General features: G+C 40.7%; 1 protein-coding gene across 1 annotated transcript in view; it reads left to right on the top strand.

The window, feature by feature from the left end:
• ADGRA1 (adhesion G protein-coupled receptor A1) overlaps positions 1–15,029 on the top strand; it is a 549,068-nt gene that overhangs the window by 406,840 nt on the left and 127,199 nt on the right. The window contains exons 13-14 of the mRNA XM_070752445.1: positions 10,893–11,100; positions 11,966–12,174. Coding sequence (XP_070608546.1) covers positions 10,893–11,100; positions 11,966–12,174 — 417 coding nt within the window. The remainder of the gene's footprint in view (positions 1–10,892; positions 11,101–11,965; positions 12,175–15,029) is intronic.

Raw genomic sequence — 15,029 nt, 5'->3', positions numbered from 1 at the left:
AGCACCCATATCACTCAAAATTATATTATGATCTTGAACGATGTATTGTTGGTACATCATACCACATTTAGAAACTATAAAAGCATTCCAAATATGTTGGAAATGTGAACAACATAAGGGGACATTCTATCAAATTTGGCTGACAAAAGCTGACAAAAGCTTAAGAATGGATTCAAATTCACATTGATAGAGAGGATTTTAAAGTTTACTATTGAATTGAAACAAAAACTATTCCTTTTAAGACTGATGGATCCTAAGAGGGGAGATGAGTCATTATTTCAGCATGTGATTTCTGCAGCAAGTTTATTGTATGCACAAAGATGGAAAGGGTACCATCCACTATGGAGGAATTGTTAGTGAAATTGACAGAATTTGCTAAGGTGACCAGATTAGAGGAAAGTTGTTATTGCCTATCATCTTTGATTCATTTATCCTTATTTCTTCCACCCTGTTTTTGATCAGGCACAATGAGCATCATTCCTATTCATTAGATTCCTTTTAGTTAATGGAATTTGTGTATCTGCATTGCAATCCTACATGCATCTGTATTGACTACGCTTCAATAAACTCATTAGGATTTATTTTTTAATAGGCATGTCTAAGATTACTTTGTAATGGGGCTACCTGAGCGCTTTTTTGAATGCAAATGCCATCCAGGCAAGACTGACAGCATCCTAATCCTACTTTCAAAAAAGGAAACACAGTGAAATACTTAAATCTCCTGACATTTTAAAAGAGATTTAGTCATGCTGGTTTCAACAGCTTTGGGTTTTAGTAATAATAGGATAGTTTGTTATCAAGAAGGTTAGGTTGGTGCCTTCCTTAATTTCATTTCAGAAAGTGGTGAAGACTGGTTTTTCAGCTAGCTTCTAGATAAAGGGCCAATATAATGAAAGCAATTAGGATGCCATTGTTTTTTATTCAGTTAACGTGATTCATTGTGTTTTAATTAACAAATTTTAATGAGTTATGCTATATGTATTTCATACTTTACAGTGAATTGCCTAGAATCCTAAGTGGATTGTTTTAGGTTAGTGGGATCTCCAGGCCCATCTGTTTCAGCTTAATATCCTTATTGTCTAAATTGTCTATTAAAGCTGTATATATGATCAAATGAAGTAGCAAAACAATAGCAAAGAAAAGCAGTGGTCATAACTTAAAAATTACAATATTATTGTAAAAAGCAATGAGAAAATAATTTATTTGCTAAAGTATCTGCTGCCAAGCATAGCTGACCAATAATAATAATAATAATAACAACAACAACAACAACAACAAGCACAAAAATAGTGGTGGTGGTGATGATGATGATGTTTATTTATAATGCCCTTTTAACAAATACATATACAATTATCAAGGACAGACGGCAATGCACAGACTTAACTAAAACACAACATTTAACTAAAACACAACTAATAATACAGTACCACAAAACTTGTTAAAAACATTCCCAACCGCTCCAATGTTTTCCCCTCTTACTGATCCCCAGAATAAGGATGTTTCAATCTGCCAAATCAAAGAGAAATGTCTTTAATACCTCACAAAAGCAGAGAAGGGTATTCAAAAGTTGTTGGGCAGTTACTAGCCACATTTCGGTCACAGTGGGCACACAAACCAAATTGTCTGAAGATTATCTTGGGATATAGGTAATAACATATGAGAGAAAGTGTGGTGTGGTGCTCCCAAGCCCCGAAGAGCTTTATAGATTAAAACAAGCACCTGAAATTGGGACAAGAAATGAAGTGGAATCAAGCAAAATGCATAAAAATGTGATGTGACAAGTTCATATTGCGCAGTTCTTATATACACTGCTCAAAAAAAGGGGGAACACTCAACACACCCTAGACATGAATAAATGAAATATTCTCATTGAATACTTTGTTCTGTAGAAAGTTGAATGTGCACAACAAATTGATTGTCAATCAGTGTTGTTTCCTAAGTGGACAGTTTGATTTCACAGAAGTTTGATTTACTTGGAGTTATATTGTGTTGTTTAAGTGTTCCCTTTATTTTTTTTGAGCAGTGTATTTGTATTTACTGAAATTTCTAATTCATTTACTCACTTGCCATATTTATATACATTAAGATGTCTCAACAGTGTACAAAACCTGAGCATAAAACCTATAAAATCAAACAAAATAGAACATCATCTTAATACCCACATCCAAGTACACAATAAGTGTAAGAGATGATCAGGTTAAGCTGAGGGTGGGGTCAAACATGTCAAAAGTCACAATTCCCTGTGCGCCCACAAGACTTCTAAGTCTAGCCCTTCTTGAATACCTTTCTTAATTTCCATGCATTCCCTTTAGGGTCACTTGGCCAGGCTCTTGTAGAGAACTAAGCTTGTAATAAATATTTATGCTCATTTGAACTGCCTGAATCTCTTAATTTCCCTAGTGCTTGATATATCCCTAATCATACCTACCGTACTCGAAATCTCTGTAAATGTCCAATTTTCACTGACTTCCTGAAAGCCATTAGGGTAGTACAATGTACTAAGCCAAATACTGTATTACCAGAGAATAGATTGTCTGTATCTATACTAGTCAATTGCTAATAGCACTAGTACAATTTTCATGTTGTCTGGGTTGATCTTTAGTTTGTTAGCCCTCATCCAGTCCATCAGCATTGCCAGGGTATGTTTCTGCAATTTTACTGCTTCACATGGATGTGAGGGAAAATATGAATTTGAGTTCAGTTACAGATGACATTTTACTTTAAATCTCTGAATGATCTCACTCAGTCATTTCATGTGGATGTTAAACAGCATGTGGAGAAATCAAACTTTTGAAACCCAAAAAGCTATAAGATAGAGCAGAAATGGAGATAGCAATTCAGGTATGAGTTTAAAGGTGTTTCCTCCTCAATCACCTGGGGACAACCTGTCAAGAATATGTGGTCAGTGGTATTGAAAGATCCAGGAGAAGCAACATTTCATTCATTCATTCATTCATTCATTCATTCATTCATTCATTCATTCATTCATTCAATTTGTCAAGTACATATTGGTAATACACAAAGAAAGAACATTATTTATATGCATGAGAAACTTAGGACAGGGATGGTAGGCACGCAGGTGCACTTATGCACGCCTCTTACTGACCTTTTAGAAATTGGGTGAGGTCAACAGAGGATAGTCTAAGGGTAAAGCTTTGGGGGTTTGGTGATGAAGCAATAGTCTAGTAGTGAATTAACAACTCAATTGCTGAAGTCATATTTTCCACAATCGAGTTTGGAGCAATTAACTCTGAGTTTATATCTGTGATGTGCTCGTGTATTGTTGTGGTTGAAGCTGAAGTAGTCATTGACAGGAAGATTGTAGCAGATGATTTTATGGGCTATGCATAGATCGTGTTTAAGGCGGCGAAGCTCTAGGCTTTGTAAGCCTAGGATTTCGAGTCTGGATATGTACGGTATTCTGTTGCGAGTAAAGGAGTGGAGGATTCTTCTTGTAAAGTACAGTGGTACCTCAAGATACGAACCCCTCATCTTACGAACAACCCGAGATACGAACCCGGGGTTCAGAAAATTTTTGCCTCTTCTTACGAACTTTTTCCGTGTTACGAACGGCAAACCCAAACTTCCGGGTTCGGCATTCCGGAGGCTGCTGGGAAGCCCCGCAGCCCGGCTGTCACCTTTTAAAACAGCCAGGGGGCTTCCCAGTTGCCTCCCGAAGCCAAACCCGGAAGTTCGGGTTTGGCGTTCGGCTTCTGGAGGCTGCTGGGAAGCCACCCGGCTGTTTTAAAATGTGACAGCCGGGCTGCGGGGCTTCTCGGCGGTGGCGGCAGGTACGTAAGATGGAAAACGTTCAGGAGGCCGCTTTGGGTTTTTGGCTGGGAGGGAGGGCAGGAGGTCTGACGCTGGGGGAGGGAGTCAGGAAGGTCCTCCTGCTCCCCCCCTCAGCAAAAAACACAAAGACGGTCTGCCGCCGCATGACAGGCAGGGCGGAGCAGCGTGGAGCAAAGGGAGTCTGAAACCGCCAGCGGCTTCAGTTTCCCATTGCTCCGCGGGCGGCGGCAGACCGCCTTTGTATTTTTGGCTGGGGGGGGAAGCAGGAGGCGCAGGATCGGGCCGGCGGCGGGCGCGGGGAGAGGCAGCAGGTCTGCATCCTGGGCGGGTGGGCGGGCGAGGAGGCGTGACCGAGCGGGCCGGCTCAGGCTCCGGCTAGGACGAGGCGGGCAGCGGCTGGGCGCGGCGGCGAGGGTGTGTCCGACTCGGGGCTGGCAGCGCCTGATGCAGCGGGGAACATCAGCGTGGGAGGCAGGAGAGGACCAGGCAACTGGAGCAGCGTCGCCGCCGCTCCCGGCTTGGCTTCCCTGGCCGCCTGGCGCTGCGATCTTCCAATCTTCCCTTGGCGATCTTCCGATCTTCCCTGGCTGCCTGGCGCTGCGATCGGAAGATCGCAGCGCCAGGCGGCCAGGGAAGCGGCCAGGGAGGCCAGGGAAGATTGGAAGATCGCCAAGGGAAGATCGAAAGATCGCAGCACCAGGCGGCCAGGGAAGCGGCCAGGGAAGCCAAGGGAAGATCAGAAGATCGCCAAGGAAAACGCCCAGCCCAGCCCCCCCCGGAGGCGTTTTCCTGGAAGGAGTGATTTGCGATTGGACGTGCCTCCCACCGCTCTGCCCAATCGCAAAGCCGAAGGAGGCACGGGAGGCGGTGAATGTCATGTCCATTCAAGCGAAGCAAGGCAGGGAATGTTGGGGGGGGGGAGTGAAGAAAATTGAAACAGATTACGAAAAGCTCGGTGGTGGTGATGGCACTCCTTCCAAGGAAAACGCCTCCGGGGGGGCTGGGCTGGGCGTTTTCCTGGAAGGAGTGCCATCCACCACCGAGCTTTTCGTAATCTGTTTCAATTTTCTTCACTCCCCCCCCCCCAACATTACCCACCTTGCTTCGCTTGACTGGCCGGAGGACATGACATTCACTGCCTCCCGTGCTTCCTTCGGCTTTGCGATTGGATGCGCCTCCCGCTGCTCTGCCCAATCGCAAAGCCGAAGGAGGCACGGGAGGCAGTGAATGTCATGTCCTCCGGCCAGTCAAGCGAAGAAAGGCGGGGAATGTTGGGGGGGGGAGTGAAGAAAATTGAAACAGATTACGAAAAGCTCGGTGGTGGATGGCACTCCTTCCAGGAAAACGCCCAGCCCAGCCCCCCCCCCGGAGGCGTTTTCCTGGAAGGAGTGCATGGAGGAATGCATGGAGGAATGGGAAGCTGAAGCCACCGGCGTTTGAGCTTCTCATTCCTCCACGCCCTGTATGCCTCTGGCTCAGGCGGGCGGCAGCAGACCGCCTTTGGGTTTTCGGCTCGGGGAGGAGGGAGTTAGGAAGGTCCTCCTGCTCCCCACCCCCAGCCGATAACCCAAAGGCGGGCTTGAGCCAGGAGGCATTCAGGGCGAAGTGCGTGGAGAGTTTGGCATTGCGGTTCAGGAGGCTGCTGGGAAGCCTCCCGGCTGTTTTAAAAGGTGACAGCCGGGCTGCGGGGCTTCCCAGCAGCCTCCCGAACCCCGAAATTTTGCCAAACTTCCGGGTTCGGGAGGTTGCTGGGAAGCCCCCCCGGCTGTTTTAAAAGGTGACAGCCGGGCGGCAGCGTTTTTTTGCGGGGTTTTTTTGTTGTTGCACGGATTAATTGACTTTACATTGTTTCCTATGGGAAACAATGTTTCGACTTACGAACCTTTCGTCTTACGAACCTCCCACTGGAACCAATTAAGTTCGTATCTTGAGGTACCGCTGTATCTCTGGATGCTTTCTAAGGTATTTATGTCCAAAATGTAGTGTGGGTTCCAGACAGATGAGCTGTATTCAAGGATTGGTCTGGCGAAGGTTTTCTATGCTTTGGTTAGTAGAGTGATATTATCGGAGAAGAAGCTACATAGGATTATGTTAACAACTCTGGAAGATTTTTTTTTGCAATGTTGTTGCAGTGGGCTTTGGCATTTCATTTTGACATTTCATTTCTCCTATCCCCTAGGAAAGACCATTCAACAGTGGATTAAGGCCCAAACATCAGTTGATATGAAACTACAAAATATGTTTCATCCAGGAGTGTCTGGAACTGGTCATCCACTGCACGTTTAATTCTAGGAAACAATGTTGCCCACTGGCCTATAATCATATAGGTCTTATGGATTCGGTTACAATATCTTGATAAGTAGTCTCACCAGAGCCTTCTTTATAGAAAGAGGGGCCATTCCTCCTTCTAAAGAAGAATTCATAATTGCTGTATGAATGTATGTATTATTTATACATATATAATGCATTATTTATAATCCATCTGAACACCACCTTCCTATTAGATGGAATATTTGACAAAGGCAAGGAGCAATCATCATGTGGTTGACTAATCTTGCCTGTGAATCTTTTTTCTAAAACCAGTCTTTAAAATTAAACTCAATCAAAGTTGTCTGATGAGATAATTCTGGACATCTCTTCAAACTGAACTGCTGTATCCTAGAGTCTAAGAATGTAATCAATGTTGCCATATAAATGTGTAACCAACTTATCATAGTGAGCTACTGAGGGTTCTATACAAAATGTAACTGGGCCAGGTCCCAAAAGGTCTTAAATCACTGAAAAAGCTCCACTGGGTGACACTGAGATGACACAAAGAGAAAAATGGCTGTTTAACCATAATCACTACAGAGCAGACTTGATAATTAGCTTTTACTAGTGTTCAGTCAGATGCAAGATGAGTTTTCCTTACTTGCTCCATTTCCTTCAGCTAAAATTTATACCAATTGAATGAATGCACATGGGAAAAGATGCTCAGAAGTTATTGTTTCAAGTAGTGTCATATTTCACAAAAGAATCAGATATTGATGGAAATAACCAATCATTCCGATTGGATTACTTCATTGAGCCCTTTGAAATCCATTGGAATTGATATGTGAGCTATTCTGATGGTTCCATCCCTGCAGAGAATCACTGTAAGCCTAAAATCCCAAGAGGATGTGGTCTGTCCTCAGTAGCTTCAACCAAAGAAGACCAACACGGATGTTGAAATCCTTCATAACTATGATACTAACACTCCCCAGCACCAAGTTCAAGGCAACTCTTGCCAGCTCAGGTAGGAACACTTGATCAGCAAGATGGACAGCATGTGTTGCTATACAGTATAAGCAACAAAATCCCCAGTCTGTCTTGAATACCCAACACATGATACAAAATTTCAAGATTAGTATTTGGAATAAACAGAAAGCTTTGAATGCAAAATATAATTTGTATTTTAATTTGAGATCCTGGCTCTAATATAACTTGTACTAAGTACACATACACTAAGCAACAGTACATGCAAGCTAGAGGGTAAGGCTACCATAATGCTTCTGAAGAAGAGATATTGTTCCTCCTATACCAGTGATGGCAAACCTTTTTTCCCTCAGGTGCCTAAAGCACATGTGTTTGTGCTATCGTCCATACGCGAGTGCCCACAACCATAATTCAATGCCTGAGGATGGTGAATGTGGCTTCCCCTGCCCCACCCAGAGGCCTTCTGGAGTCCTGAAACAGCCCATTTCCCAAACTCTGGTGGGCCTAGTAGTCTCATTTTTTGCCCTCCCCAGGCTCTAGAAGTAAAAATGCCCTTCCCCATCCCCCTGGAGACTCTCCAGAAGTCGAAATTGTCCTCCCAGAGGCTCCGGGTGAGCAGAAAATCAACTGGCCGACACACACATGCACATTGGAGCTGAGCTAGGGTAATGGCTCGCATGGCATTTGTGGCACAGTGCCATAGGTTCACCATCCCTGTCCTATACCATACTTTTATCTGCCATTATGCTAAATTAAGTCCCTTCACCCTTACCATAATATTATTACAGAACTATTCCAGGCACATAATTGTAAAAATAAAAAGATTAATCAGCTCTCACCCTTGGTTCATTTGATAGGGGGCTCCTTCCAAGGGGCAATTCCCTTTGGTGTCTCTGCCTTTGAGGTTTTCGTACAAGGGCTGGCTTGCCACAAGAAGCACCATCCTCTGTTCCAGCTGTTCCAGTTAAAGATCACATCTACTTCTTCAAAGGCCCCCAGGAGCAGCTGAAGCAGATGTCCAGGGATGAATAGGCCATATTGGTTTCATGAATATTTGGGACTGATTCAGCAAACGTAGTGACAAGCTGCTGCATCATGGTGGACAGGACAGATCAATGATAACATTAAGAAGTCTGGAGTTAAGTTCAGAAATCAAATGCCTGGAATGCACTACCTGATTCTGTGGTTTCTTCCCCAAACCCCAAAATCTTTAACCTTAGACCAGTGGTTCCCAACCTTTTTTTGGCCATGCCCCACCCAAGCATCTCTAAAATTCTGATGCTCCCCAGACATATAATTCTTACTGTATTCAAAAAGTGAACTCTACACATGCAGAGGAAGTCTAAAAGGCCATTAACTTGCTTTAAACAAGGCTCCACTTGCTCCCATTAAAAGTCAAATTCCCCCCCCATGGGGCATGGGCCCCACATTGAGAACCACTGCCTTAGACAATCTACAGTCGACCTCACCCCATTCCTAAGAAGTCCCCATTGTGCCTACCATCCCTGTCCTAATGTCCTATTGCCTAATTAACCTAATGTTAATGTTTATGTTTATACCAGTGCCTACTATCTTAATACATGATTGACAAACAAATAAAATAAATAAAACAAAAAGATCAGAAATGGGATATTTTAGCGGTCCTTGGTGCTCTCTGAACTTGCTTGTTTTCTTGCAGAAGAAAAACTAGGTTACCAGGTTTGGATGATGAAACATCTGCAAGAAAACAAACAGGTTCAGAGAGCACCAAGGATCCTCCTGTCAACCCTAAGCTACAAATATTCTTCTTTATTAGGGTATGCTTTAGTCAGCATCATTAACCCATTGGTTCCTGAAAGGTTTTTTTGCTTAACAAACTGCTTCGTTGACCCCCAGTACTTCAAACCAGGTTCACTGTGTGTTTATAATATCTGTTTATTCTTATTTTTGAATACTTTCTGCAGTCTTTTCAATTTCTGTATAACCTGATTAGTTCAGTTGTCTATTTATAAGCTAGTTTCTTAGTTCTTGAGGTAGATTTTGAGTAAGTTGTTTGCTCATCTTATATTTGATTGTCTATGAAACGATAAGACATCCCAGATTTCAGGTGAGATAAGTATGTGCAAATAATCAGTAAGACTTAAAAAGTAGACATACTGTGTCTGCAGAACAGCAGAAAACCGTAATAAAATCAAATTCAGTCAGGGTTTCATAGTCCTGTGATCCATAATCAGGGATTTGTGTTTTCATGGTAGTGATAACAAAATTTATCCTAGTAAAAATATGGCTACTGCTTTCTGCATTCACAATGAATGAAAGTGTACCACAGGCCTCTCTAGTTTCACAATCACCATCATCTAAGATGGTGTGTGACCTTTGTGTGTTGGGTGTCTGCATTAAGCTACTTTTACTTGATTTAACTTGACATGTAAGAATTTAAGCAGAGATAGAAAACCTAGTAGGCTTTGGGGGTAAAAATACAGATTTTCGCAAAATTTCATACTTTTGTGGGAAGAATTTACATGTAATCATCCTGAATAGGGAGAACCATATTTCGATGTTGATTGTTAAAATAAAAAAGAAAGCAGTTTTATATTGCAGAAATAATATTAAATCATACCGGATACTTACTGTCCTTTGGGGGTGCCCATGCTACTTGAGTTAAAATATCACTCTAATAGATCGGGGCCTTAAAATTAAGTGGGTGATTGCACTGCCTCCTTGGCTTCTAAAGGAAAAGTGTTTTGTGTATTACAACTTCAACAACTCAAGCTCTGGTTTGTCACTTCTTTCATGATGATTATTTGTGATTGTGTAGTTTTGTACACCTAAAGCTGCTTGCTACTGTAATTGCTTGTTTTAACATTGTACATGTGAATGCAACTGTAAAACTTTGATGAGATGAATTGCCATTTTCAAAAATATTCTGTCTTTTAAAATTATGGGACAGTGTTATACTACAGGTGCCGCATTTTAGTATCAGAGAAATGAAGCCTACTCATTCTTCATGCTGCTGTTGTATTTTTTCATACCAGAGCTTATAAATCTCAGGCAGTGTTTTGCGCTCTGTGTCTCCCACCCTACTCTACTGCCATATATGTGTCTGGCCTTAATGACAACAAGGTTATATTTGTGTAAGGGGAGAAACAACTACTTGGTGGGGAAATCATTAATTTAATAATGCCAATCTGCGCATGTTTCAGTAACCTAAAATGACAGTTACAACTCAGTTACATATTTTGTGTTTTAATAGCCTGAATATCTTTGCTTCTCCTAGCATGTTAGGGTTAAGGATATGTGATTTTGCAAGTCTGCATTAGAGAACTGAGTAATTTTTTTAAAGGAGGAAATCATAGTCCCACAAGAAATATGAAATTGACTGCACCAGACACCTCAATTTAAACCCATTCCCTGGTGCAGTTTTAGCTACTAATAAAATGCATTTCAGTCTCCTGTAATTATCCTTTCAAAAAGATGCAATTTTGCTGTAAGTTGTCTGATTCTGTTTTAAGTGAACAAGGAAACCTGGGAGAGGTTGTCTCTTTAAATCAGATCTGCAGTGTTGATGGACCCTCTAGCAGGCATGGTAAGAACCATTCTCACCTCTGCAGCAGGGAGCTTGACCATAAAGATCTTCACATTCAATCAAAACGTTTTCTGTTTTAATATGCACTGTACCAGTCCTATTCCCATGGTTACAGCTCCTGCTCCTTTGGTTGTTTCTAGCATGCTGGAAAATTGAAGCAGAGCACATTTGCTCGTACAGGAGTTTAAAATATAATGAAAGCAGCCCTGTTGTGATTTGCATTTTAAAATCTCTCTCTCTCTCTTTCTCTCTCTCTCTCTCCCTCCCTCCTCTTCCCCCCCCCCCCCTTCTCATTGTACAGAATGCTGTGGCAATAGCTTCAGTTCATTTGCCACAGTCTGTCTTTTCCTCATCTGCAGCCTGGCAATCTGTTGATAACTCCTCTTGCAAGCTACAGTTTATTGCCTTTCGGAATGGAAAACTCTTTCCCAACACCGCAAACTCGTCTCACCTTGCAGGTTATGGGAAGCAGAGGGTCATTGGCACACCCGTAGTCTTCATTAAAATAGGTAAGTGTTTTGCATTGCTTTTTTAAAAAAAATCTAAAGCCTAGCTATACATGAGAGTATCTCGTATAATGGTGCAGTGTATCACGCAGGTATGCTGATCTGAAAATTGCTTCTGCTCTAACAGAAATGTGTGTTTTATTACCGGTGTCTTCGCATTTTAAAAAGAAACTTGTACAGCTGAGAAGCTTGGCAAATTGTAAATATGATAGGATTCTCTTTTGTGGCTTGCCAAAGTTTACCGGAAAGTAAAAAAAAAGAGGATTGTGTGTGAAGAAAGAGGAAATGGAATGTTGCTTTTTAGTTCTGATTATACCCATAGAAAGTCCGGATCCTAAAAAGATTAGTTGCAGTCCTGTTGCATGTACATTGATAGTCATCAGTAGCCCTCTAGGAATGATAAATGTTCGGTATAGTAAGTATTTTTATTGATGAAAGTAATGGATTTCATACTCTCCTTTTAGTAACATTCATACCATGATCTATCAAACATTTCATTATATCCCAAATTGGATTCACATTTTAGAAGGTGATAATTTAATTTTTGAACTACGAAATTGTCTCTGATGTTAATTTTATCAAAGAGATTAGTTTAAATATCTATTGTTGTTTGAAACCATCGTTTTGATTCAGGGCATTTAAGTAGCATTGTTATTTGCAGATTAACCTAATAAAATGGCAGTTGTAAACAATATTAACTATTCCAAACTTTTGTACATTGCTTTCTGCCGATAGACCAGGAGAGGGGTTTTTGCTCTCTCTAATGTCTATGTACGTGTACAAAAATTGCAATCGGCTTCTGTGAAGAGGATATAGCAATAAAGCATTTTCCACTTCATTGCTTTAATTCAGTTTGTTCCTTTGGCAGATGGGTGCAATATCGGAAACCTCACCAGTCCTCTTATTATAACGCTGAAGCACTTTACCCAGGGCATAAACCCCATTGCAGTCTTTTGGGCTTTTGACCTTCTAGATGGACATGGAGGCTGGTGGGGAGAAGGGTGCCACATAATTAGCTCTGCAGACAATATTACCACTCTTCATAGTACTCACTTCGGTAACTTTGCAGTGCTAATGGTGAGTATATAACTTCACATATGTGTCTGTACGTGAATCTGCTTGCCTGTCTTTAGTTTAGCAGTATTTGGATATTAATCTTGCCTTCCTTTTAATTTAGAGAAATAAATGAGTGTAACTTAAAAGAGTCATGCTCAGTACTTAATTATACATAACTATATTACCTACTAGCAGGCCTTGTATGAATGATTCAATGAAAAAGGAAAGTTCTATTAAGATACTACAGTAATGAAAGTAAATTATTGGGGTATGTATACGTATGTGTATGTATATGTGTGTGTATATACACACACATATACACACACACACATTAATGCATATTCATTCCTCTATACTTCGCAAGAAAAGATGTCTTTTACATATCTAGTGCTGTGTTTATCATATTTATTAATTGCTGGCTTACTGCAATATTGAATCATTAATAAATGGGGAAAATGAAGATTGCTTGCTTCGCTAAACAAGGATTCTGTATTCCTTATTGACAGTTCTTGAAATTCAGGTCCCTGTGCTGATGATAGCATTCTTTTTACTAAATGGCTGCTTTTAAAGGGGGGGGGGAGCCATATTTATGTATACTGCTAGCACAAAGGCTACTGAGGCTTTTCCTCAGGCATGTTTGCAGTTCACAATGCAGTTATTTAATAGTTTTATTAACTGGGAAGTTACCAGAGCAGACATAAAAGGCATATTAAATTAGATAACATATCAACAGTGAAGTAAATGTAAACAGCGGATGAAACGTATGAGGGAGACTTACGTTTTCTGCAGCCTACAGACGGGTTAGTCAGTCTCAGGAGCTCCTTGAAAGGAAGTAGTGTTCAGTCATCTTCTCTCCCTAATGTTGAATCCAGCATTCATTCCAGAATATACTTGTGAAGAGAAGATCCCCCTTATGAGCACCACTGAAAGGTTCACACTTGAGTAAATAATGCAATGTGCGTAGAATGTGTATAGAACGGCAAAAAAACAGATGTGACAGGAATTGAAAAGACATGTGCAGAGCATGCCAATCTGCTGCTGTCAGATGGAGCACAGATGTCAGCCGGTCATGGACCAAGTCAGTGACAACAAGTATCTAAATACTGTACCAATCTTGCTTTCTACTTTATTAAATAGAGTGCCTTCAGTAACACACGACCCATTTGTTTTCACTTGCTGCATATTATATTAGAATGCCCTAAGGATCCAGTGACTGAAAGTTCCGTTTTCTAAGCATGCGAAATAAACATGGCTATATTTTTAGTTAGCTCTTGATGGAGGAAGGGGGAATTTGGTTGTGGTTCCCCATAATCTATTCCAAAAGTACCTGTTGATGCTGCAGATACCACACCCATTTCAGCTGACTAGTTTGGTAGTGTCAGTGATGTCCTTAAAACTTTGTATTTATTCATAAAGTGGAGAAACTTCCTTCTACTTTTGTAGACCATCAGGAATAAATTTATGTTATCGTACATGTTTTAATTTGCAATTCATATCATTTTGAGAGGTGCAAAATGTCTTCTGTTAATAGGACTTCACATAGATATGAATGAATGAAAGATTGCAAAACTCCTGGGTACTTCACCGTAATATTAAAATATCAAAAACAGCCTAAAATTTTATGAACACAGATTTGACCTCATTGAACTAATGTAACATGATTCCTCTAGAAAACAAGCCCATTGTTGTGTTTGTTTTGTGATTTTAACAGATTTTCTGTAATTATCAGGAGAATAATTTAAAAAGCATTATTAGTGGATGGATCATATGCTAGTATAGTCTGTAAATTAAAGCAGGATATATTAAAGCAGAAGATCTACACTGAAGTTGACTGATAAGTACTATAAGATGTTCAACAATGTGTATGTTCAATTTGGGTTTTAAAAAATCCTGTTTATATGAGCTTTATTAGAATCAAGATAGTACAATCTGTATTCCAGTCAGTTGTGAAACACATTGGGTGTCCTTGAGCAAGTCACTCTCTTTCAACACTGGGGAAGGTCTGTGGGGAAGGTTCCAGATTCAAATCCTGGCTTTTCTAATTGTGCTATGAGAGACCACTTCCTAAAATCCTGGACTCTGTCTATTATTGTTGATATTTATTAAGATGGACCAATGGCTCAACTTCGGAAGTAGTGACCCCATCTATTTTTCAAGGTTACTAAAGTGATACAGGGATAAACATCAAATATATAAACAGGCCCTAGGCAATACAACCTTCATTATAAGGATACGAAGAAGATCTCACCAAAAAGATTCCTTATAATGAAGGTTGTATTCACTATTTCCAAATGTAATGTAACATTTGAAAACTATATGTTCAAATTACCCTGTTTATACTTCTTATTTTACTTGACTGCTCATTGATGTCTGCCAAGCTTTTTCTATATACTGATGCTCCCTCAGAAAATTAAGAATTAGTGTTCAACTATTTAAAGGGTTGCTGAGGCCATTGAAAAATAATTTATTTTTCCATGAGTTCTGTTGATTGAACAGAATATGTTTCAGAACGTCCTATATCTATGAGAATCTCTTTGGCTTTATCATTATTAAAATGCTCAGATCTACCAAAGGCTATACTGGTGTGCATGATGAATATGAGGTCCATCTGATGCAACACTGGTGATCAATTCCATATATCACCAGGGTTCATTTGGCTCATCTTACTAGCTAGGTAGGCTTTCTTCCCTTTCACATCTTCATGTCAGTCCCTCTTGAAGCTGTACACTCATTGGAAAAGAACCAGCATCCCAGTAGAAAGAGTGTACCAATCTTCAGTCAATGGTATACAAATAGGCGGGCCTCCCTGCCAGAACCTCCAAATAAATAGTATGCATTATGGAAAAATAAAGTTCCAAAAATGACTGGGATGTTTT

Source organism: Erythrolamprus reginae, chromosome 5 (genome assembly GCF_031021105.1).
Source record: "Erythrolamprus reginae isolate rEryReg1 chromosome 5, rEryReg1.hap1, whole genome shotgun sequence".
In the NCBI taxonomy this organism is placed as follows: Eukaryota; Metazoa; Chordata; class Lepidosauria; order Squamata; family Dipsadidae; genus Erythrolamprus; species Erythrolamprus reginae.
Note: the sequence above shows the minus strand (reverse complement) of the source record. Positions and strands in the feature narration are given on the sequence as shown.